The sequence below is a fragment of the Astyanax mexicanus genome, chromosome 21 (assembly GCF_023375975.1).
Source record: "Astyanax mexicanus isolate ESR-SI-001 chromosome 21, AstMex3_surface, whole genome shotgun sequence".
Lineage (NCBI taxonomy): Eukaryota > Metazoa > Chordata > Actinopteri > Characiformes > Acestrorhamphidae > Astyanax > Astyanax mexicanus.
Genome location: NC_064428.1, coordinates 41,227,527 through 41,253,576, shown reverse-complemented (window position 1 = coordinate 41,253,576; position 26,050 = coordinate 41,227,527). Strand labels below are relative to the sequence as shown.

The 26,050-nt window shown below is 38.8% G+C and overlaps 2 protein-coding genes across 6 annotated transcripts in view; one reads left to right on the top strand and one right to left on the bottom strand.

Moving 5' to 3' along the window:
• Positions 1 to 192: 192 nt before the first annotated feature.
• On the bottom strand, positions 193 to 9,972 carry LOC103027349 (NACHT, LRR and PYD domains-containing protein 3-like). Its single transcript, XM_049469451.1, has 10 exons — positions 9,762 to 9,972; positions 8,873 to 9,084; positions 6,134 to 7,769; positions 3,945 to 4,205; positions 3,577 to 3,750; positions 3,327 to 3,494; positions 3,038 to 3,208; positions 1,899 to 2,069; positions 1,088 to 1,134; positions 193 to 965 (listed from the first exon to the last, which is right to left on the bottom strand). The coding sequence occupies exons 2-10, from the start codon at positions 9,021 to 9,023 to the stop codon at positions 379 to 381; spliced, it is 3,366 nt and encodes a 1,121-aa protein (XP_049325408.1). The 5' UTR covers positions 9,024 to 9,084; positions 9,762 to 9,972; the 3' UTR covers positions 193 to 378.
• An 809-nt stretch (positions 9,973 to 10,781) lies between these two features.
• Positions 10,782 to 26,050, top strand: part of LOC103027056 (calmodulin-regulated spectrin-associated protein 3) — a 35,876-nt gene continuing 20,607 nt past the window's right edge. For 3 of the 5 annotated variants that reach the window (XR_007427934.1, XM_049469403.1, XM_049469406.1), the window contains exons 1-7: positions 10,782 to 10,996; positions 14,616 to 14,878; positions 15,851 to 15,991; positions 17,028 to 17,114; positions 20,688 to 20,720; positions 22,963 to 23,010; positions 25,722 to 25,860. Coding sequence is in view for 4 of the 5 variants with exons in the window: in XM_049469403.1 (XP_049325360.1) it covers positions 10,849 to 10,996; positions 14,616 to 14,878; positions 15,851 to 15,991; positions 17,028 to 17,114; positions 20,688 to 20,720; positions 22,963 to 23,010; positions 25,722 to 25,860 (859 nt within the window). In the remaining variant the exon portion in view is untranslated. The remainder of the gene's footprint in view (positions 10,997 to 14,615; positions 14,879 to 15,850; positions 15,992 to 17,027; positions 17,115 to 20,687; positions 20,721 to 22,962; positions 23,011 to 25,721; positions 25,861 to 26,050) is intronic. The other 2 variants (XM_049469404.1, XM_049469405.1) reach the window with 2 other exon arrangements.

The following is a 26,050-nucleotide window of genomic DNA, read 5'->3' as shown; positions in this document are numbered from 1 at the left end:
ACCGGTTCATGTTTAATTATCCAAAAAAGTCTGAAACCCAAAAACATACTTACAAGTAGTGTGAATAGTTCATTATTAACTCCATTACTAATTATTCTATCAATATTTAGTGTAATGGTGTTCCTTACCTCTAACAGGCAATGCTTCAATTAGGATAATTCACTCGTTTTTAACAAAAAATACATGTTCAAACATTTTTTAATGTTTCATTGCTTTATTACTTTTAAAAGACCAACATATAAAACACAACAGTTTTACATAACAGTGATAAAACATAACATTGCAATTTTGTTTCAGTTTTTGTAAAATAGTGTTAATCTCTTTTTTTTTTGTAACTTTGTTTCGCGATCTTACCAGTTAATTTTCATTTTAAACATCCTAAAACTGAGCTGTAAGTCTTTCAGACAGCTGATTTCTTGTTTGCAGAACAGAGTGAGGCGACGGTGTCGCGAGAATAACCGATGAGATCCCATTCCTCCAGTTGGGTGGTGCCAGATGGAACACTGGGTACATTGGTTTACGGAAGGTTGTGTGAAAAGTGTACAGATGATTTGCTCCCTGTGGGAAAATGCTGTAGAAGGACAGGGTTCCCGCCGGCCAGTCCAGAAACAGTCCGATTCTGTGCGTTTTGAACTTTAAAGCTACAGGAATCGTCTTGCGGTAGCAGCGATCCGTACGCGAGATCTTACACGCCACTTCCATCAACGCTAGTCCTAAAGATTTGGGCTGAAAATCTTCATTACTGGTTAAATCCAAGTTGACCAAACCAGTCCATTCCACCTCCCAGTAAAAACGTCCCCCCATCAGCCCGTCCCCACAGCGCCCACGCGCCCACTCCGAGTCGGTATTAACGGAATTATATACGATTGAAAACGTAGGAAAATGGGGAAAACGAGACACTCCTTTCCCGTCTGGAGAACGAATCAGAACTCCTTCTACCTGATCCATTCTGAGATCCTGGAAGTCTGGGAGGAAACATATATAAATAAAAAAAATAGTAAAAACGTAATGGATGATGAGGCTGTCATTTTTGCACAAAAAAAAAAAAAAAATCAATAAAACATAATGAAATAAAACAAACACTCACACTTCCAAAGACCAGCTCTGATTCGTGAATGTCCTCCATGGTCCAAACTATAAAGAAAAAAAAAAAAAGTCAACTCTTCTGAACACTTTAGAGTTTGCAAACCATTAGATTCGGTCATTTGGTCCAACAGTTCTTTCAATACTTTGTTAATTTGTTATTTCTGCTTATAAAATGTATTTAATAGATACCTTCATTAAAAAATAAATAAATAAAATAATAATAATAATAATAATAATAATAATAATAATAATAAAAAATAATGTATGGTTTTGGTCTTACTTAAGACCCGTAAACTGTCGGTATGGTATAAATAATTACACACTTTAGTTCAGTTCAGTCAATTTAGCCAAAAACGCTATGAAAATAATTTCCACATTTCAGGGCATGTTCCAAATTTGCAAGTGAGAGATTTATACAAAAGTTTAATGTTTATATAATAAAGACCATATAGGCTTTAAATATTGCACAATTGTTTAGTCTTATTTTTGAGCTTTATTGAGTTTTTAATCTGAATTTTAGAGGGCTTTCAAACCATACATACCACATATGGTTTGGACTTTTAGACTTTTCAGTTTGGGCCCAAAAGGTGTCATAAATCTGTTTGGTCAGACCAAAAGAGAAAAAAAAAAAAAACATCTCGGGGTATGGGTGGAATAACACCACCCAAAAGGCATTAAAAGACTACCTACTACTACTACTAGAGTTTATATATTGTACTGTATAATGTATTTTCCCCAAAATTAAAGACAAAAATGTAAACAAATTTGAGATAACATCAAAAATAGAACATTTAATGAATGTTTTTATTTACTGTAACGTCTCCAGCCTGCAGTGTGGATCCTGTAGTCTATCACAGAGCAGCTGTTCTGATATTCCTGGGTGATTGTAGCTCAGATCCAGTTCTCTCAGGTAGGAGGGGTTTAGCTTCAGAGCTGCAGACAGAGAACAACAGCCTTCCTCTGTGATCAAACAACCAGACAACCTGAGAGCACATACAATATATATATTAAACATAATCAAATATGTTTACTTAATAATAATAATAATAATAATAATAATAATAAAAATAACTATTTTTAGATATTTTAATGAAGTGGCCCCCACCCCACAATATACTACTATACTACTACTAATAATACTAAAACAGCTGTTACTACTACTAATATAAAAAATACTACTGCTACTACTGCTAATAACACTAAAACTACTACTTCTACTAATACTAAATCTACTACTAAAACTAATATTACGACTGCTCCTATTACTACTATTACTACTTATACAACAACTACTACTAATAATAATACTAATGCTACTACTTTTACTAAAACTATTACTACTAATAATAATAGTAATACTACTACTCCTATTACTCCTACTACTACTACTACTGCTGCTAATCTTATTACTACTACTACTCTTATTACTACTACTACTAATACTACTACTCCTATTATTACTACAACTACTACTACTACTGCTACTCTTATTACTACTACTACTAATACTACTACTCCTATTACTACTAAAACTACTACTATTACTACTACTAATACAAAACTACTACTGCTACTACTACTGTTAATAACACTAAAACTACTACTTCTCCTGATACTAAAACTACAACTAATACTATAACTTATACTTTTACTAATACTACTGCTGCTCCTGTTACTACTAATACAACATTACTACTACAACTACTACTACAACTACTACTACTACTACTACTACTACTACTACTAATAATAATAATAATAATACTACTACTCCTATTACTACTATTATAACTACTACTATTACTAATCCTACTATTACTACTATTACAGCTACTAATACTGCTATTATTTTTACTAATATTACTATTCCTTATTATTAATACTACTACTTTTACCACCCCTACTGCTGCTATTATAATTAATTTTACTATTTCAGCACATCTTTTCTCACTGCAGGTTCTGGAGGATACAGTTTGGATTCTTCAGTCCAGTAGAGAGAAGTTTGGCTCCTGAATCCTGCAGGTCGTTTTCTCCGAGGTTCAGCTCTTTTAAAACTGAGTAAGTGCTCAACGCCACGGTCAGATATAAACAAGCTTTCGGAGAGAGCTTACAGTCCCGCAGCCTGAGAGAGAGCAGTACAAAAAAAAACCTATAAACCTATAAAATAAATGTAAATAAAGCAATAAATGCATTGATTACTAACCCTCCCAACCTCAAATTAGATACGATTAGATACGTACCCCAGTATCTGTAGTTGACAGTGTGAACTTATCAGTCCACTGCACAGATACTCTGCTCCCTCATTTCTGACGTTACTTCTGTCCAGAATCAGCTCTCTCAAAAGCGAGTGTTTGAGAACAGAGGCCAGATGAATGCAGCAATCTGCATCAAGAGTAATACCCGAGAGCCTTTAAGACATAAACAATAAATGAATACTGAGAACTCAAAGACATCAGTTAAAAGTCCGTAAACATTAAAACACACTTTCACCTTAATATCTCTAGATCACAGCTAGGGCTCTGCAGACCCTGAAGCACCACTTTTATTCCATCAGGGGTGAAGAAATTGTAGCTGAGGTCCAACTCTTTCAGTCGACACTCTGACGACAGAAGAGACGAGTGCAGAACTTCAGCACAGTCATCTGTAAGACTGCAAGAAAAGAGTCTAAAAAATAGAGAAAGAAAAGGTTTTTTACTTAAAGCTTACAGTGCAAGTTTGATTTATTAGCAAAATATACACATTTTAGCTCTTTGTAGTAAAGCAAGCAGACAAAAAAATATTCATATACCATAACTCGATTATTGTAACAAGTGGGTTTAAAATAATTTATATACATAAAATTAACTGGAATTTCTCACGTGAGAATTTGTGGCTGGATGTGAGGACCCAGTAGAATCGCACGCAGAAGATCTGCTCCTTTTATCTCCAGGTTGACGTGACTGAGGTTCAGAGTCTCCAGTCTGCAGTATGGACTGTTCAGACCGACCTGAAGAAACGCCAGAGATGAATCTTCTAAATCGTTCAGACTGAGATCCAGTTCTCTTAAAACTGCTTCAGGATTCTGAAGAACAGAAGCTAAAGTCTCACAGCATCTCTCACTTAACCTGCAGCCGGAGAGTCTGCAGAGACAAAAATCCAAATATATTATATTATATTATATTATATTATTATATTAGATCAGTGTTAATCCTATCTGGAACAAACCTAGGAAATATTATTGTTATTTGATTCTTACAGAAGTTTAAAGACACTAAACTACGGCAGGTAAGAGGTTCAGTATAAATACACTGCAGAATATAAAAAAACAGCTAGCCACCTAGCAACTGTTTAGCAAACCCCTTAGCAACCACCTATTAACACAATAGCAACCACCACAGATACCCTAGCAACCACATAGCAACCACTTAGCAACACCTTTGCAGCCACCATGTATACCATAGCAACACCTTAGCTACCACCATGTATACCATAGCACCGCACTAGCAACACCTTAGCAACCACTTAGTAACATCATAGAAACCACCACGGATACCATAGCAACACCTTAGTGACCACTTAGCAACAACACAGCAAAACCACAGATACCATAGCAACACCTTAGCAACCACCTAGCAACACCATAGCAACCACCATGGATACCATAGCAGCCACCTAGCAACCGCTTAGCAACACCTTAGCAACCACTTAGCAACACCTTTGCAGCCACCACGTATACCATAGCAACACCTTAACAACCACCTCGGATACCATAGCAACATCTTTGCAACCACTTAGCAACAATACAGCAGCACCACAGATACCATAGCAAAACCTTTGCAGCCACCACATATACCATAGCAACACCTTAACAACCAATATGGATACCATAGCACCGCATTAGGAACCACCTAGCAACACCTTAGCGACCACTTAGCAACAACACAGCAAAACCACAGATACCATAGCAAAACCTTTGCAGCCACCACATATACCATAGCAACACCTTAACAACCAATATGGATACCATAGCACCGCATTAGGAACCACCTAGCAACACCTTAGCAACCACCTAGCTACACCATAGCAACCACCATGGATACCATAGCAGCCACCTAGCAACTGCTAAGCAACACCTTAGCAACCACCTATCAACACCATAGCAACCACCACAGATACCGTAGCAACACCTCAGCAACCACTTAGCAACACCTTTGCAGCCACCACGTATACCATAGCAAAACCTTAACATCCACTATGAATACCATAGCACCGCATTAGGAACCACTTAGCAACACCATAGAAACCACCATGGATACCATAGCAACACCTTTGCAACCACCTAGCAACAACACAGCAAAACCACAGATACCATAGCAACACCTTAACAACCATCTAGCAACACCATAGCAACCGCCATGGATACCATAGCAGCCACCTAGCAACCGCTTAGCAACACCTTAGCAACCACTTAGCAACACCTTTGCAGCCACCACGTATACCATAGCAACACCTTAACAACCACCACGGATACCATAGCACCGCATTAGCAACACCATAGCAATCACTAAGGATACCATAGCACCGCATTAGCAACCACATAGCAACACCTTATCAACCACTTAGCAACACAATAGAAACCACCAGATACCATAGCAACACCTTAGCAACACCTTAGAAACCACCTAGCAACAACACAGCAACGCCACAGATACCATAGCAACACCATAGCAACCACCATGGATACCATAGCACCGCCTTAGCAACACCTTATCAACCACTTAGCAACACCACAGATACCATAGCAACACCTTAGCAACCACCTAGCAACCACAACAGATACCATAGAAACACCTTAGAAACCACCTAACAACTACACTGTAATGCCTCAGATAGCATAGCAACACCTTAGCAACCACCTAGCAACTACTTAGCAACCTCCTTGCGACCACTTAGAAACCACATAGCAACCACCATTATGAACGGTGGGAGCCATGTTAGCTGCGTAACCATCCACCACTTTTCGAGTTATTATTATCATATATCATGCTGTTGAAGATCACACACTTACACTGCCTTTCTACAGTTCCTCACAGCCGGAACCAGCTTCTGGTTGGACTCCATTGAGAGTCCGAGGAGGAAGCGAAGGAAAAGATCTAAATGCCCACAGAAAAGGTTCAGAGCTTTGTCAACGGCGTACTTCTGTAAATGATACAGCGTCATTTCTTGCTGAGGAACTTTCTCTATAAACGAATCTGGAAAGTTTTCTTCTCTGCATTCATTATTTAAGTTGCTTTCATAGCTTTCATAGTTTTCATAGTTTTCATTGTTTTCATTGTTTTCATTGTTTTCATTGTTTTCGCCGATTCTGGTGGTTTGCAGAGCGTTCTCTCGTTTGTTAGCGAATGTGTGGAGAACATAGATAGCTGCAAGATACTCTTGAAAGCTCAAGTGCACGAAGCTGTACATCTTCTCAGAGAACATCGGATCCTCCTCTTTGATGATTTCGGTGAACACTCCTGACCTCAGAGAGGCTTCAGAGACGTCTACGTCATACTGTTTGAGATCATCTTCTGAAAACACGATGTTGTGCTTCTTCAGATTGTCGAACGACAGTTTCCCCAGTTTAAGAATAAGCTGAACATCATCTTCAGACAGCTTCCGAGGATCGGTATCTTTCGCACAGAGGTATTTCTTCTTTTTCTCACTTGTTTGGATGAGTAGGAATCGAGTGTAGAGCTCGGTAAGAGATGAAGGGATTTCTTCATGGTCTCCTTTCAGCATTTGTTCCAGGACTGTAGCTGTGATCCAGCAGAAGACGGGAATATGGCACATGATCTCAAGGCTCCTGGAATCTTTCACATGGGAGATGATCTTACTGGCCAAGTTTTGATCGGTGAATCTCTTCCTGAAGTAAACCTCCTTCTGAGTATCTGTGAACCCTCGTACCTCCGTCATGCGATGGATGAGGTGTGGAGGAATCTTGTCGATTGCAGCCGGTCGAGAAGTTATCCAGATCAAAGCAGAGGGAAGCAGATTCCCATCAATGAGGTTAGTCATCAACTCATCCAACGATGCTGGTTTGAAGACGTCTGAGACTCTTCCATTACGTCCAAAACATAACGGAAGCTGGCTTTCATCCAGTCCATCAAAAATGAACAGGATTTTACAGCTGAAATACTTAGAATTCTCTAATTCTTTGAGTTCAGAGTCAAAGTAGAGCAGAAGCTTGTGAAGACTCAGTTTCTCGTCTTTGATTGAGTTCAGCTCACGGAAATGTAGCACCAGCAGAAGATCAATGTCCTGGTTGGCATTTCCCTCAGCCCAGTCAAGAATGAACTTCTGCACAGAGACTGTTTTTCCAATGCCAGCGATTCCCTTAGTCACCACAGTTCTGGGTTGTCTCTTCTGAACGTCTTCTCCTAGTTTTCGTTCACAGTTTCTGACTGTCAACGGTTTGAAGATGTCGTTGCAGCTGATGGTTATGTCCCGTTCAGAAGGTGCATTAAACGCTTTGTCAATCTGCCAGACCTCGTGTTCGGCATTCAGTCCTCCACGCTCTCCCTCCGTTACGTAGAGTTCTGTGTAGACGTCTCGTAATAACGTTGGGTTTCCTCTCTTGGCGACTCCTTCGAAGATCACATCAAATTTACTTTTCAATCTAGATTTTAGTCTTTCTGTCACTGTCCCCGACACAGTTTCGGATGCTGAAAAACAAAATGAAATTTAAAAGTCAATAGTAGTAAGGAGTAGGCATGGGCGATATGGGCCTAAAATAGCATCACAATATTTCAGGGTATTTTTCCAATAAAATACATTTGGCAATATGAAAAAACACTGACATTTTTAAAGAGTTAAAAAAATATACTACAGCAACAAAAGTTAAAAGTTAAAAGTTGAAGTTTTCTTTAGTATAGGTACAAAATTGGCATATATTGAGTAGAAACAAGTATAACAAAACCCTGATTTTGTAATAATAAAATAATGTAATAATCATTTATTACAAATAACAATAATAATGTAACAAATATCTACCACAAAACTGAAATGTAGCATATTTAGGTTGGGTGCAAATCTCTCAGTGTCTAGCTATTTAATAATAATGATAATAATAATAATAATTATAATAAATGTTATTTTATTTATATAGCGCCTTTCCTGAAAACTCAAAGGGCTTAACAACACAGCCATAGACAAAAGGTATAGTGCATTAAAACAAGCATGCATACAATAATATAACATATAATTTTTTTCAGTATCTACATATTATAGTTAAGAACCAACAGTATCAAGTACCAAGTGTCTCCATTTCATTACTACATAATTTTACTGTATAATTTACCATTTTTTGATGAAAGCACCAATCGAAAATCTCCAAAATGACCAAAAATAAATCCTTTTAACGTTGATTTCCAATTACGGTTAAGATGGTTTTACCTCTCTCCTTCAAACTTTCTTGTGTTTTCTTTGGCCTGGCAATTTGATTTGATTTGATTCGATTTAGAAACGATTTTCGATTGCAGATCAATTTTTTGATTCAAATGGCCTATAAATTTTGTTAAAATTATGTGATACTGAGATGATGAAATGACAATTTAAACAAATAGAACATTTATTTAAAACAATCATTTTAGGTTCCTTACTGTATCAAATTTCATTTTTTGTAAATCTTTAAAACGTAACCTTAATAATAAAACACAGACAGTCTTTTTAACTATACTGCATTGTGGCTACATTTTCAAAACTTAACCTTAAATATTAAACATACGACTGGTTCCAGTAAACCAGTAAAAAATCCTATTATTTTTACCTGCTGAGTGAACATTAACACTGATGTTAAGATCTCTGATCCGGCAGCCAATCACCTGAGGGACGACAGCAACCCCAGCGTTCTGAGCCGTAATAATGGACTGGTTGGAGATGATCTCAGGAAGGCAGGTAGGTGCCTGATGATCCTCCATGACAACAGACCCATTAGATAATCAAGCCTCCAGGATGTAGGACCAGCTTTTCTCATAAAACCTGAAAAAAAAAAATAAAGAAAGTGAACTAGCAGCTGTAAAATAAACTAATAACTAATAAGCAAATGTGTAAACACACCAGATAAGAGACAAGACAACACCTGAACTCCCTGCACATCAGTTCATTATACATTTAAACATATTCTCAGCATTTAAATCCCACGTTTAGTGGCTTCTTCTGGTTCTGGAGTGATAGAGAACCACACAGAGGATGAGTTTACCACGAGCTCCGGCACTTCCAGAGACCTTCACTGAGAGCAGGGTTGCCAGGTCCACCCCCAAAAATCTTGCCTAAAGTCTGTCTAAAACCTGCCCGTCAGAAGCTTAAACTAGACCAATATCTGACACATTTAAGTAGAATTCCCAAGAAATAACTACATTCATTCATTAATGTGTGAATGTCTCCTATAATATGCTGTAATTTTATATAAAATGTATATCAAATATAAAAATGTCTTGCAGAATGTGTAGAGACCTAAATGTTTATCTAATCCAGTTTTGATTTGCTGCTGTTTACAGCCCCTGTGTTTACAGAGCTCCAGAAAACTCTGAGATACACTTTAACCATCCCAACCAAACACTACCTGAGCTTATTCAGAACTTACTCCGAACTTACCCAACACCACCAGCCCAACACTACCTACAGCTACAACCAGATACAACACATTTAGAACTTACCCAGAACGTATCCAAGAACTCAGGACCACCAGATCCTCCTATTGGACCTTTAAACTGGAAACCAATCGTCCAAAACCCAGTCACACATGATACTTAATAGCGTTGCACTGCGTTCTACCAGTGCTCCTTCCTGGTTCACAACAATCACGTGATCAGCGACGGTGAAAACCAGGGGTGGAGTCAGGTCAGGGGTGGGCGGGGCTCTTTACCCACAACACTGAACAGCCTAAATGAGATAAACCACCAGTCAAAAGTTTGGACACATTTTCTTCTTTTTCTAAATCTTTTTCTTTATTTAATGTATTTTCTACATTGTAGATTAATATTAAAGAGATGAAAATGATTAAGGAACACAGAATTACATAATATTAAAATACAAGATTAAAATACCAAGAGTCTGCAGATCTGATGATGTTTTAGATCATATTTGTGCAGAAATACAGGAAATTCTAAAGCATCGCTTTAGGTGAAACCCCTCCCCTGGCCAATCAGACCGCACAGCGCAGGAGGGCGTGGTCTGAGCTGAATAGTCCTGTTCTGGATAGGTCCTGTTCTGGATAGGTCCAGTTTTGGATAGGTACTGTTCTAGATAGAAAGTTCCTGTTCTGGATAGGTCCTCTTCTAGATAGGTCCTTTTCTGTATATGTCATGTTCTGGATAGGTTCTGTTGTGGATAGGTTCTGTTCTAGATAGGTCATGTTAAAAAATGGATATGTCCTGTTCTGGATGGGTTCTGTTCTAGAGAGTTCATTTTCTAGAGAGGTCCTGTTCTAGATAGGTAGGATCTGTTTTAGATAGGTACGTCCCGTTCCAAAAAAGTCCTATTCTAGATAGGTCCTGCTCTGGATAGGTCTTGTTCTAGATAAGTGAAAGGATTGCTGGGAGATGGTGACAGCTCGTCATCTTTTCTTTTGTCATCTTCCTCCCTCCATCCTCATCCCTCTATCCTCCATCCAGGGAGTGTGAGCGCCTCCGACCAATCACAGCGCAGTTGGGGGGGGTAAGGGGGCGTGGCCTGCGCTGAGTGTGGGTGCTCGGGAGGAGTGATACGGGCTGGCTGTGTGCGCGCTCGGCTCTGGCTCTGGCGATGGTGGACGCGGCTGGCGCGCGCAGGCCGGAGCTCGAGCCTGATGTACCGGTACCGGAGATCACCCCGCTGGACCGGTACGAGCCGGGCCGGGCGAGGGCGCGCGCGGGGGTGCGCTGGCTCATCGGCAAGGCCTACGGGCGCGCAGGTATGAAAGGGAGGAAGGAGGGGGGCTCGAGCCGCAAGGTGCGCCTTTGACAATAGGTGCGCGTGCTTGCCGCGCGTGGAGATGTTGTAGTAGAAACAATGCAATAATAATAATAACGAGGCGAGAGATTGATTTTGCGGCTTTGTGTGTGCGCGTGCGTGCGTGCGTGTGCTGAGACACTGGGAGGCTGACACGCCTTAGAGAATGCGTGTGTGCGCGCGCGTGCGTGTGTAATGCATCAGCAGGAATACAGATGAACGGACGCGGTGCGCGTGAAGGGCGCGTGCATGCGTTGTGTTTTTTATTAGTGTTTATTAGGGTGTAATAGTGAAGCGTTGCACCCCTGCGATTGTGCGTGCGTTGGTGCGCGTGTGACTCAGTAAAGCTCGTGCATTTTGTCGCAGGCTCAGTCAGAATGACGAAGGGGGTTAAAAGGGGGTGGGGCTGGGATATGTATGGGTGCGTGTGACGTCACCATCTGGGTTACTGTGCCAAACTGTGACAACAAAGACCCCTCAGAAACACAGTACCAATATATAATCATATATCATATACATAATCAAAAGATTCATAATAAACTCATGAAAACTATGAAGAAAAATATATGGAATTATTTACTAAACAAAAAATGTTAAACAAACCAGAATATGTTTTTTATTTTACATTTTTCAAATAATTTTCTCAGTCAGTTTCATGAGGTAGAGTCACCTGGAATTCAGGCTTTCAGTTAACAGCTGTGCTGAACTCATCAAGAGTTAATTACTTGAATTTCTTGTCTCTTAATAAAGTGTTTGAGAGCATCAGTTAAAGTAAAGTAGTGAAGAGGTAGAGTTACAGGTATACAGTGAATAGTGAATATTTGAGTAATGTTCGAATCCAGGTTATGAGAAGCAACAACTACTCAACTAAATAAAGATTAAAAAAATGAAGGTCAGTCAATTCAAAAACAAGAATTTCAAGAACTTTGAAAGAGTAAAGGGGGCTGAATATTTTTTAGATTTTTATTTGATATAAATTTTAGTTCCACTTCACAAGTATGTGCTACGTTATCAATTAAAATAACTTAATCAATAAAATATATTTATATGTGATTTGTATTGCAGTGTCAGGACCTGAGAGTGACTTATTATTATCTAATTATCTAGAAGATTCTGGAAAACCAGTGGAATTCCTATTTGAATGTGTCTGAAACCTAAACCTTTCATTTCTCATACACATCTCTGTAAAAAAAATAAGATTTCACTTAAAAATGATGAGTTTCTTTGATTTTACCAAATTAAAAACCTCTGGAATATAATCAAGAGGAAGATGGATGATCACAAACCATCAAACCACCAAACTGAACTGCTTGAATTTTTACACCAGGAGTAAAGCAGCATAAAGTTATCCAAAAGCAGTGTGTAAGACTGGTGGAGGAGAACATGATGCCAAGATGCATGAAAAAAACTGTGATTAAAAACCAGGATTATTCCACCAAATATTGATTATTTCTGAACTCTTAAAACTTTATGAATATGAACTTTTTGTTTTCTTTGCATTATTTGAGGTCTGAAAGCTCTGCATCTTTTTTGTTATTTCAGTCATTTCTCATTTTCTGTAAATAAATGCTCTAAATGAGAATATTTTTATTTGTAATTTGGGAGAAATGTTGTCTGTAGTTTATAGAATAAAACAACAATGTTAATTTTACTCAAACATAAACCTATAAATAGCAAAATCAGAGAAACTGATTCAGAAACTGAAGCGCTCTCTTAATGTTTTCCAGAGCTGTGTGTGTGTATTTATATATATATATATATGTGTGTGTGTGTGTGTGTGTGTTGTTGAGATGGTTATATAAGCTTTGAAGAAGGCCAGTGTTTAGTCAGGGTTCCTTCCTCCACATTACTGCTGCTGTCGTGCACCAGCGCTCTGAATGTGGGAATCCCTCAGTGTGTGTGTTAATGTGTGTAGGAGTGTGTGTGTGTGTGTGTGTGTGAAAGGACTGATTGTGTTTGTATAAAGAAGACATATCACTACTCTATCTATATTACATCACATACACCAGCTTTATAATATGGGTCATATATATTTAGTGATGTATGTGTGTATATGTGCAGTATATTCAGTTTCTGAATCAGTTTCTCTGATTTTGCTATTTATAGGTTTATGTTTGAGTAAAATGAACATTGTTGTTTTATTCTATAAACTACAGACAACATTTCTCCCAAATTACAAATAAAAATATTCTCATTTAGAGCATTTATTTACAGAAAATGAGAAATGACTGAAATAACAAAAAAGATGCAGAACTTTCAGACCTCAAATAATGCAAAGAAAACAAGTTCATATTCATAAAGTTTTAAGAGTTCAGAAATAATCAATATTTGGTGGAATAATCCTGGTTGGTTTTTAATCACAGTTTTTTTTTATGCATCTTGGCATCATGTTCTCCTCCACCAGTCTTACACACTGCTTTTGGATAACTTTATGCTGCTTTACTCCTGGTGTAAAAATTCAAGCAGTTCAGTTTGGTGGTTTGATGGTTTGTGATCATCCATCTTCCTCTTGATTATATTCCAGAGCTTTTTAATTTGGTAAAATCAAAGAAACTCATCATTTTTATGGGATCTTTTATTTTTTCGTCCAGAGCTGTATATTATTAACACTCTAAATGTAGGTATTGTGATGTTATACACTGAGGGGGCGGAGCTACAGTCTCTGCTCTCACAGAGCTGATAAATCTGACATCACATCACATCAACCACACGAGAGAGAGGGTCAAGGGAATTGTACTGTCAGTGTGATGAAGATAAAACGTGATGAGTCTTCTTCACACGAACACCATCAGCCACCGACTCACCAGCACAGTAAAGCTAGAACAAGTGAGCATTTATAGGTGACAATATGTATAAATATCTTGTATTTATAATTTAATATCAGATAAAGATAACATGAGTAAATATTTAAAAAAAAGTTTGAAATAATAATTTCATTTACTAAAGGAAAAAATATAATAAAAGCAAATAAAAGATCTTAAAATTAAACATATTATCTTCTGATCTGAAGAAATTCAACAACAGATAAGAAAACAAAGCTTTAAGACTCAGTGATTCACTATTATTCACTAATGGAGAAAACATGGAACACTGGTATACCTTGCAAGGAGTGGCCGGTCGGACGACCAAAATTAATAAGGGCATGAACAACTCATCCAGGAGGTCACTAAACAACATCTAAAAACTGCAGGACTTAGTCTAGACTTAAATCTGATTGAGATGCTGTGGCATGACTTTAAACATGCTTCAAAAGCCCTCCAATGTGGCAGATTTAAAACAATTCTGCAAAGAACAATAAGACAACATTTCGTAAGAGAGCGAGTAGGCTCCACCCACCCAAACAACCAGTCTTTCACACTGTTTAATCAAGGGATACATGGACATCTGTGGCTTCTGCTTTCCTGCAAGTCCAAAGTGGAATAAAAATACTCATAGGATAATATATCATCCAATACAAAACTGATATTTTGACAGGCTTATGTTTAATAATCTGAAAAAATATAAGTATTTATTTAACATAAAAAAGATTAACAACCTAAAAAAAGACTCTTATTTTGACTATTTTGGTTTGTGATCTCCAGAGAACATCCCGGCCGATGTGTTGGAGGCCGTAGCTGATGATCATCATGGGGAAGTTCTCGGTCCTGCAGTGGAGCGCCTCCTGCTGTCCAGTGAGCCGTACTGCAGCACCATCACTTCCCTCCTACAGACCCAAACCGGCTCACCGGCGCCCCCTAAAGACCACGCCAGCCTGCTGCGGCTCCTCCAGCACCGCGGCCTGGCACCAACGCTCTCCCAAAAACCCGTCACAGACGCCCAGCTCACCAACAAACCCATCAACCTGGTGCGTGATGGAATTTTCATAAGTGACGAACGTTTGTTCAGTTTTAATAACATTATTCATAACGCAAGAAAAGAGAGAAGTCTTTAGGATAAACTTCACTATGTGACAAAAACTGATACAAATCTGTTCGTCTTAAACATACACACATAAGAGCAGCTTAATTAAGGGTGTATCAGTGTGTCTTTGCTATCATAACGACAGGAAAAGTACACCTTGCTCAGCTCGAAACAAGCAAAAGTCATGTACTAATTCTCTTAATTAATAATGGGTGGGGTTAATTTTGTGCGTAACGTGAAATAAACCAATCAGAGTGTCTCTTGCTCATCATTCACTTTAAGAGTCAGGTGAGCTCTGACTTTGGCAGATCGCTGATCTAGCTAACATACTAGTGTTATCAGAGAGTTCTAGCTACATTACTGGGGAGAGAACTAAGGTTAGCGGAGAGCTAGCTAACATATTAACATTAGCAGTGAGTTATCTAGCTACATTAATTAATCATGGACGTGGTTAATTTTATGCGTAACGTAAAATAATAAACCAATCAGACTGTCTCTCTAATCATTCCCTTTAAGAGTCAGTTGAGCTCTGACTTTGGCGGATTACTGATCTAGCTAACATACTAACATTAGCAGTGAGTTATCTAGCTACATTACTGAGAAGAGAACTAAGGTTAGCAGTGAACTAACTAACATAGTAACGTTAGCGGCTTGTTAGCTATGTTACCGGGGAGAGAACTAAGGTTAGCGGCAAGCTAGATAACATAGTTAGCTACGTTAAGTTTTGATTTTCAATACAACAAATTATTTTCTACCAAATTTTTAGATATTAAATTATATTTATTGTGGTCTCACTCTACTAATCCTCAACTGACTTTGAAAGAATTCTTACTCTTAGATATCCTTAATCTGTATTTAAATGGTTACGTTTACCATTGTTTTACTGGTTGTTTTGCTCTTCTTTAATTGGTTTCAGGACGCCCACTTGGCACTCATTGATACGCTGATGACGCTGGCGGCCACGGAGACTGTGGGTTCGATAAAGATGGCGAAGGAGGCGGATCAGTTTGGCGAGGGGGCGAGCTGGGAGAATTCTCTACTCTTCTGGATCAACAAGGTTTAAATCTAGAGCTTGGCGTCTAGAATGATAATTATTAACTCTGGATTATGTTGAACAATTCATGCATAATTATTCCAGAGCCCATTCTTACCCATTAGTGTGATTAGCTAAGAGACATCGTAGGAGTGCCAGTATTGCACGGTAATGGCACTCTGAGCAAAGCTCTTCAGTACTCCACCATTTATCAACAGCGCAACTGCTTACGAGACTAAATGCAGTCCTTAAATTATATTATCCATAATATTTGGCTTTATACTCTATTATACCACAGTTAGTTCTGACCCTGCAATGTGTAAGAGGCGTTTTATGAGTGCAGTTATCAGCCGGTAATGCACTGTAACCGAAGCTCTCCATGTATTACTCACCACATACAGGTAACCTAGCAACGATGCAGCGCTTACAAACCAAACAGCGCAGCTACAAACAGAGCAGCAATGGAACTATTTTAACTGGCTGAGTTTTTATAACCAAACAGGTCCTATTTTCTCCTCCTCTTTAACTCTTTAAAATCTTTCAATAAACAGTGATAATGGAACTCTGGTATAATCGCAATAATACACTCGAGGTTCGTGCTATAATGTATAATACTGAGATAGCAATCCCTGTTTTTAGCAATCCCTCTCGTGTATTATTGCTTAAGTACTCGTAAATATGAAATATGAACTCGTTCATATTCATTACGAAATCTAATGATGGTGTTTCTGGTGTGAATAATTGATAATTCTGCTGTTTTTATCTTAAAATTAATCAATAATGTGATAATGGATCTGTGATTATTGTATAATCACAATAATAAATCTGAGGTTCATTCTATAACATTATTTTAGGACTCCGGAACTGATCTTCACTTTTCCTGTTATTTTTATGTCTACAAGTCAGAACACAGTGCCAAATTCTCACATTGTAGCACTTCATATTTTGCAGATAAATATATAAATAGTTATTTTATTAATCCTGAAGGAAATTAACTTCATGTCTATGCTTTTACATATGTTCTCCTCTCCAGGTTCAAAATGTGTGTTGTGTTTCACAGTTGAACCAGAAGATGAGGGAGAGTACGGAGACAGAGGACGTACCAAAACCACCGACCTGCACAGATCTGCAACCCGTCCAACCAACAGTGAGTACCCAACACATAAACAAACCCATACAGCCATTTTCCATCCCATATTCCTCAAACATATAGATCTACAGCAGGTCTACAAGATGTTCTCCAGATGTGCTGGGAGAATTCTCTTTTCTTCTGGATTAACAAGGTTTAAATCTAGAGCTTGGAATCTGGAATGATGAATATTAATATTGGATTATGTTGAATATCTTGTGCATAATTATTCCAGAGCCCATTCTGACCCATTAGTGTGATTATACTGTACCAGTATTGCACCGTAATGGCACTCTGACCAAAGCTCTTTATTACTCCAAAATCAAGCAATGGCACCAGTGCTTACTGCTTTGACCATATGCTAGTAGTAATTATACATATGAACTGTTCATATTCATGACAAAACCTAATGATGACATATTTCTCAAACATATAGATCTACAGCTGGTCTACAAGATGTTCTGTAGACCAGCAGCCAGCAGTGTCTATAGAGGTGTCCCCACTTTGGGCAGATGGTACTCTGGTATCTTCTTGATACAAATCTGAACTGACGGACAGTGATGGAACCCTAAATTCTGCTGTCGATCAGCTTGCAGGTCTTGTCAAGTTTTAAAGTTTTAAAATGTACCAAGTAAGACTGCAACTGCCTCTAGGTCCCAGTGAAGGAAATTAATGCAGTCATACAACCTTGGGTTTCATTGGTTGAATTCACCGAATTGTTGCCCTCCTAGTAAAGCCTGTTTTCAGACCTTGTCTTTGCTCCTTGTCTTTGCACCTTGTCTAATGATCCCCTCCCCCATTTGATTGGTGATTGGTTTTATCACTTTGGAAACACTTCCAAGACCATCAATCACCAGCTCGTAGAATTGCAACGTGTTCTTGGCTGGTGTATTTCCTGCGAAGAGGATTATATTGATTTCCTGCAAGAAGGATATTGACAGTTCCTCAGTTTGTCACCCATTCTAACAGCTGTACAGTTTTGTAGAAAGCTCAATTGCTATTCCCAGACCATGCAGATCAAATGTCTTCAAGTCTGGACCTTGAATCCAGTTTGTGGTTGAACTATTCCCTTAACTTCTAGCGACAACAAAATCCAGAATTTGAGACTGGATTTAAAGTCCAGATTCAAACATCTGGGATGTAGATGTCCACATTTGAGAATGTGTGATCTTCAGCTGCAGATCTGCAATTTTGTTATGTACTTTGAATTCGGTTCATATCACAAAGTTCAAGAGCATCCGTACATTACAGGTTTGCAATCAGCAGTAAAACATTATTATTTAACCAGGATCCACACTCCCTGAAAGCCCTGTAGGAGAGAAAAAAGTCTTTTGGTTCAACTGTTTGAGATGTTCTAGGCCCTTACTACTTTGGTCGCTATATAAAGTCATTAATATGATGTTCCTGGTGTTTGTCTTGTGCAAGAACTTGCATAGAAACTTCCAGATTAGTCAGTTAGTCTTGCTTCCATCACCAGGTATTTTGGAATTTCATCTCTAATGCAGATTTTAAGACACCTGTACTAGATGGACAGTATCTGTTCTTGTGTAACGTGATGTGTAATAGGACCTCAAGTTACTAACACAAGTGCTTTTGGACAGTAACCTAAAGTTTTTCCAGAGCTTGCTTCTTTCTCAGGGTAAGCTTCCTCAATCATTGTCCTCCTAGACTTTTCTGCAACTAGCAAATGCAAGGAAATATTAGGACTCTGGTCCTGCAAATAACCTTTGTGTACCTTTAAGATCCCCAACTAATTGCTTGGTGTTTTGAGGCTCTCCTTTACCATTTTTGGCAATACGAATTCTTGGTAGTGTTCTTGCAAACTTCCTGACAACAGATGACAGGACATAAATACTTGTTTCATATCTTTGTTGGGTCCTTCAGCAAATTCCAACTTTGGACCCTTCTCTTGTCCCTGGGCACTGTACACAAGGCTGCCCGCCCATCTGGACATGTGTGCTTGCTACATGGCTGGGCTAAAGGTAGATGTCAAATTTCATATTTGGCTAAAATTTTGGTCTTACACATTAATTTTGGGTATCTTTAAGAGCCCCAATCAATTACATGAGGTTGCAGGGCACTCATTTACTTTGTGTAGTCATAAGTAGGATAGATAGTGACCTTGCAGGAATTACTACATGGCTTGCAGATTCCAGGATATTTTCAGACTATGGCCAATCCCCCAATCAATTACATGGGTCATGAGGTGTCTTGGTTTTGGTCTTGCAGACACTTATTTACCATATGTGACCATGAGGAAGTTTAGTAGTGGCCCTGCACATAAACTTTGGGTACCTTCTAGATCCCCAATCAATTGTCTGGAGTCGCAGGACACTCAATTGCATTGCTTGACTATTAGGAATTGAGATAGTGACCTTGCAGGTAATCCTACAAGGCTTAAGGATTCCAGGATACTTTTTTTAGACTGTGGTCCTACACTTAACCTTTGGGAAACTTTGAAATCCCCAATCAATTGCCTGGGCTTGCAGGGCCATGAGGAGGCTAGATAGTGGGTAGGGGTCTTGCAGATTTTCCTGCAGGGCTATCGGAAGTCAGAGCATATTCACACTTTGGTCTTTGGTCATAGGTTTTTGGTACCCTCAAGATGCTTAATCAATTGTCTGGGGTTGCAAGGCACTCATTTACCATGTGTGGCCGTGAAGATCCCTGCAGGAATTCCTACAAAGCTATGAGATTCCAGGGTATTCTCAAACTTTGGTTCTGCAAATCCATTTTGGGTACCTTTAAGCTAACCAATACATTACCTGGGGTTGCAGGCCACTCATTTATATTCTTTGGCCATGGAGAGGCTAGGTAGTGGCCTTGCAGTCATTCTGACATGGCTTAGATCTTTGATGGTATTTTAGACTATGTTTCTGCACATAACATTTGGGTACCTTCAAACTCCCAATCAATTGCCTGGTGTTGCAAAGCCCTCATTTACTGTATATGACCACTAGGAGATTCCAAGGGATATTCAGACTACGCATAAGTTGTGGGTACCTTCAAGATCCTCAATCAATTGCCTAGAATTGTAGGGCACACAGTTACCATGAGTGGCCGTAATAAGTCTTGCAGGAATTTCTACAAGGCTTAGAGATTTCAGGGTATTCTCAGACTATGGTCCTGATTATACGTCGTGGGTACCTTTAAGCTAACAAATCAATTACCTGGGCTAGCAGGACACTCATTTTTATTGTTTGGCCAAGGAGAGACTAGGCAGTAGCCTTGTAGGCAGTCAAGGGTATTTTAGACTATGTTTCTGCACATAACCTTTGGGTACCTTCAAGTTTCTAATTAATAGCCTGGAGTTGCAAAGCACTCATTTATCATATGTGACCACTAGGAGGTTCCAAGGCATTTTCAGACTATACATATGTTTTGGGAAACTTTAAGATCCCCAATCGACTACCATTGTTGCAGTTGGTGGGAGGATTTCAGGATAACCTCTAGTATCTCAGTAACTGCAATAGGCTCATCACAATTAGGCACTTTACCTTTATTGCTAATCCTTCTTCACTAACCTTTTCCACCCTGTTACTAACAACTCTTCCTGTCCTCTCTCTTTTTTCCCTTGCTTCTGCGTAACAGTGTCCAACGCGATGGTACTGGAAGCTGGTCCCAGTGAGTACTCAATAATACACACCTACTGATAGAGTGTAATTCTCTGGGCTCTAGAAAAGATAGAAAACCGTTAAGGTTTAAAGACGTAGAGAGGGATAGGGAAAATGTTTCCATTGTCATGGATTGGTCAAAAATAGGAAATATGTACAGTATGTGTCCACAAGCTGCAATTAGCTTTTTTTTCTTAGCGTATATTAAAAGAACATGCAACCCTAAATCAGACAAAAGTTGGTACAGTATGGAAAAGCTGAACATCCCTTAGATGGCAATGCAACAATTAACTTTATCAAGCTCTACAATACAGAGTTACATTCACTAATATTGATTGCCTTGTGTTCACCATGTCCAGAAGTGCCTTACATTTCTCTACTGGTCTCATATAATGGATAATGGACCATCACTCAACAGTGGAAACACAGTGTATTGTGGTCAAACAAATCAATAATCCAGAGCTTTCGTTTTTGAAAGAAATGGACCAAAGATGGACCTAAGGAAACCAAAGGACCCTCCAGACTGTTCTCAACAAGTCCAAAAGCTGCTTTTTCCACTTCAGATTCAGATCTCCATACTGTTCCAACCTTTTCTGATTCTGAAACAAGTACTTGATAATTTACTGATTTTGATAAGCTTCTTAAATAAGCTTTCTGTCATCAAACTAGAGCCCAAGATCCACCTTACTCACCAAACATTATCACTTTTCTACATCTATCCATTAACTTTTGTTACTTTTTGTTGCAATAGATCTTAAAGTAAACCTCAATCAAGAAACACCTCAAATTTACTCAAATTTCACCTCATCACAAATTTAGCCAATTAGCCATATAGACCAAAGTATTAGGACATAAATTAAGTGTACACTGCTCTACTCTCCAAGGCAGAAGGTTTTCTACTAGAATTTAGAGCATTACTTGAGGATTTGATTGTATTGACCAACAACTCCCCAACTCATACGCGCTCCATCTAGAGTTTATACCCCTCTATTCCATGTCTAAGATTAGGTAAGTATGGTACCAGTTGGGTTCTAGAGAATCCTGTTCCATTTGGCATTAGCTCTCTACAGTACAGATAATAGACAAGCCTTGTTGGTGCATTTGCACATCTGTCAGCATTTGGTGCAACTTTAGAAGTGTTCTCCAGAAGCATTTGGACGTTAGCCTCCTAGCTTCAATGCAAAATCATTGGATGAGATTGGCTACATTTGGGTTAAGGGAAATTGCTTAAATTAGAAATTCTTTCCTCAATCTGGTCCTGGAAATCATTGATTGATATTTTTTCTGTCTTTTTTGGTTCTTTTAGGGTTCTTCTTTGGTTCTACCACCTCATTCTGTCTCTCACTTTACCATCTTAGTGTTTATGACTAGGGGTGGGAATCACAATACTTGCTCACAATGATAACAGTGATATCACAATACTGTGATTCTGTAATACACGATATATCACAAGACAATTCTCTACGATACTTCACAACATCTGTGTTACTAAAGAAGATAAAATACTGCTAAATAATCAAATACGAGGAATTATGGATTTATTGGTTTAGTTTCACATGATTTCAAAAACAATATTATTCACTGCAAGTATATTAATTCTACTCATTTGATTACAGCGCCACCATGTGGAGTAATAAAGCAGTAACTTTAGTAATAACTTTCTTAACTGAAACGCTACAATATATCGCAATATCGATATTTTGTCCCACCCCTATTTATGATATGAATTTGTATTTGTGAATTTATAAATGTGTTTCCATCTGTGGAATACAGTAGATTTCTTATCGTAAGTGATGATCTGTGTAATTTATTTAGTAACGATAACTCACTTTTATTTACGTTGTTCGACTGGAGCAGGGCGGAGCCTCACACATGTGCCTTATCTGAACCATTCTGATTGGCTACTGGATTTTCTACTGTTTTTTGTCTGTTCTATACGTTTGTTCGTACATTTACAGTAATCCTCCTTTGACCAATCAGAAGCCCTCTTCCCTCTCCTCCCAACCCTCAGCCAATAAAATGAAGGGCTTGCCACCGCAACCCCGCCCATCGATTCTGTTTAACCTTAACCGGGCCAGTAGAAACGGCATAAAGCATGCGGAATCTCTCCTAAGACTCCGCCCCTTCCTGTTTGTTGCGTTTACTTTGCTCCTCCTCTTCCTGGTGTAACTGTGTGTGTGACTCTGGTTGCCGTGGCGGCGGTTACCGTGGCATTTACGCCTGTCCTCCTCTCTCTGCCATCCTGCATCCAGCATGCCATCGCTTTTTGTTTGAAGGAGTCGGGGAAAAAACCTCCTGTGGTAACGTATCCGCCAGCCTGCTGTCTCCATAGCAACCACCACGCCAACAAACAAACAAACAAACAAACAAACAACAACACAACACACAGCCTCCACCCCCAATCCAACCTCGCGGCTGGATGGACCTGCTGACACTTCCTTCACTTTTCTTTTAATCACTCTTTCTTTCTTTCTGTCTTTTTAGTTTTTCTCTCTAAAGTTTTTTTAAACTTGTGTTTTCTTTCTTTCATTCTCTTTTTTAACAATCTCACTTTCCTATCTCTATTCTCTCTGTTCTTACTTTTCCTTTAGGTTTTTCTCCTTCCCTCTTCTTCTTCTTTCACTTCATTTTCTCACTTTCTCCTTTTTTTCTTTTCTTAGTTTTGTCCTTTTTTCTTTTTCTCTTTTTTCTCTTTTTTTCTTTTTTCTTTCTTCTTATTCATTCTATTCTTTCTCTAATTTTTTTCTCTCTCTATAGTTTATTTCAAGTTTTTCTCTCACTCTTCTTTATTGATCTCTGTTTTCTTTCCTTCTCTTCTTTTCTCCTTCGTTTATAATATTTCTTTCTTTCTAATTTTCTTTTTATCTGGGATTTGCTTTGTCTCTCGTCTTTCTTTCTTTCTTTCTTTCTTTCTTTCTTTCTTTCTTTCTTTCTTTCTTTTTGTTGTTTTCTATTGCCTTATTCCTGTCTTTTCTTTCTGCTATCTTTGTTTCTTTTTCTGTCTTTTATTTTTTTTTTCTGTTGTATTTCTCTTGTTGTATTTCTCTTTTCTTAGACTTTTTTCTTTCTTCTTATTTTCTCTCTATTTTTTCTCTCTACTTTTTGTCTCTTTCTATTTATTCATTCTGTTCTTTCGCCTGTTTTTTCTCTTTCTTTTTCCTCTCTTTCTGTCTTGTAGATTATTTTCTTATTTTCTGTTTAATTGTTTTTCTTTCTTTTATCTCTCTCTCAGAGTTCTGTTGATATTGATTAGTATAATCTGTGTTATTATGTGCTCTGGTTGTGAAGTCATTGACACTTGACTCTTTTACATTATTTAAGTTTATTTTTATTCTTTTTTCGGCATTTCTTTATTTTTGTAATCTTTCTTTTCCTTTGTTTCCTTGGTTGTTTAGCAGCTGGTTGGTGGGAGGGGCTTTAGTTCAGTTTATTAGTGAGTGGTTTTGTTTTGTTTCTGTTTTCTGTAGAGATTAGAGTTTAGAGAATTTTATTATTATTATTATTTTCTGCTCTTTCACTCCCTCACTCCTGACCCGCTGCGCTGCCTGTGTTTCCATTGCTTGGCCACTAGGTGGCGACTGTGACTGAGCTTGTGCTTCACAGCAACATCGTTTACACCTGTTCTGCTTTTCTTTCCCTCCATTCTTCATCCCTCACTCGCTCTCACTGCAACCCTGTAGCTGTGGCCCTGTCTTGCTGCTGTCTGGTGTGTGTAGGTGTTTGAAGTGTGTGCAGGTGTGTGCAGGTGTGTTCAGGTGTGTGCAGGTATGTGTGTGTGTGTGTGTGTGTGTGTGAGATAATCTATTAGCTGCTCTGCACAAACCTATGGGATCACACCCCCTAGTGGCTGGCTTCACACATTGCTGTTTTGCTGTTTTCAGTGTGATGTGATTCTATTAGTGTTTATTATATAACTGTTTTAATGTGATTCTACTGTTATTCTACTGTTATTCTACTGTTATTCTATTGTTATTCTACTGTCTATAAGCCCAACAGCGATCTGTCATAGGAGTGATTCCTATTGCACTGTGGGATTCCTATTGGACACCCAATCAAAGATAAATCACAAGAAAGTCACAAGAGTCACTAAAGTAAATCAGATTCAGTCTAAAGACTTGTTCACACCTGGTATCAACAGGTGTCCTGGATCATCAATCACATATGTTGAATAAAAACATTCCACTGGAGGCGGGGCTGGCTTTCCAGTTTTTTTTTGTGGGCGGAGTCAACAGCCAAATCCAGATGAGCTGCTAGTTTGGCTTGTTCTCTAGCCACGAGTATCACCTTTATTCGTTAGCTTGTTATTATGGCATGCTTAGCTAACCCAGGTGGACGGTGTGGTATCGCAAAAATTAGGTATGTTCTGGCAGGGGCTGTGATGCAGTTAATGTAGACGGTGGACGGTGTGGTATCACAGAAATTAGGTATGTTACAGCAGGAGCTGTGATGCAGTTAATGTAGACGGTGGATGGTGTGGTATCGCAGAAATTACGTATGTTCCAGCAGGGGCTGTGATGCAATTCATTTAGACAGAGGACAGTGTAGTATCACGGAAATTCCGCATGTTTCAGCAGGGGTGGTGGTGTAGTTAATGTAGACGATGGACGGTGTGGTATCGCAGAAATTACATTTGTTCCAGCAGCAGCGGTGATGTGGTTAATGTAGACGGTGGACGGTGTGGTATCACAGAAATTAGGTATGTTTTAGCAGGGGCGATGATGTGGTTAATGTAGACGGTGGACGATGTGGTATAGCGGAAATTAGGTATGCTCCAGAAGGTGTAGAAGGTGGACCTATAGAAGACTCTTACCATATCTGGCCCCGCCCCCATCGTAACTGATGCGTTGGTGATCAGATCACCGAGGACGTGTGGGTAATACTAGGTGTGAAGGGGAACAAACTAAGAAAGAACCTGATTCACTACAGTGACTCTTGATTCTGCAGTTGAGTAAATCGTCCTCAAGATTTACTCTTCTTTATTCTCTCTCTCTCTTTTTTACTCTTCTCTCAGATCCGCTATAGGAAAGATAAAGTGCGCTCTAAACAGACTCCCACCTTTTCCGTCGTGTCCGGAGTGAAAGATCTGTCTAACGGTTGTGCCATCGCTGCTACCATACACTTCTACTGCCCCCAGCTGCTGCCCCTGGAGGGTAAGAGAACATCTCATTTACTGGCTTAGTAAACTTCCTCTGATCTGGTGTACTAGCATGAACAGGCTACCTTATCAACATGACCAACTTGACCAATATATTGGACTATATTGTCAACCGTCATGGCCAATTTAACTAAGGTGGTTTACCAGCATTACTGACATAACAAATGAGGTTAAAAAGCTTCACA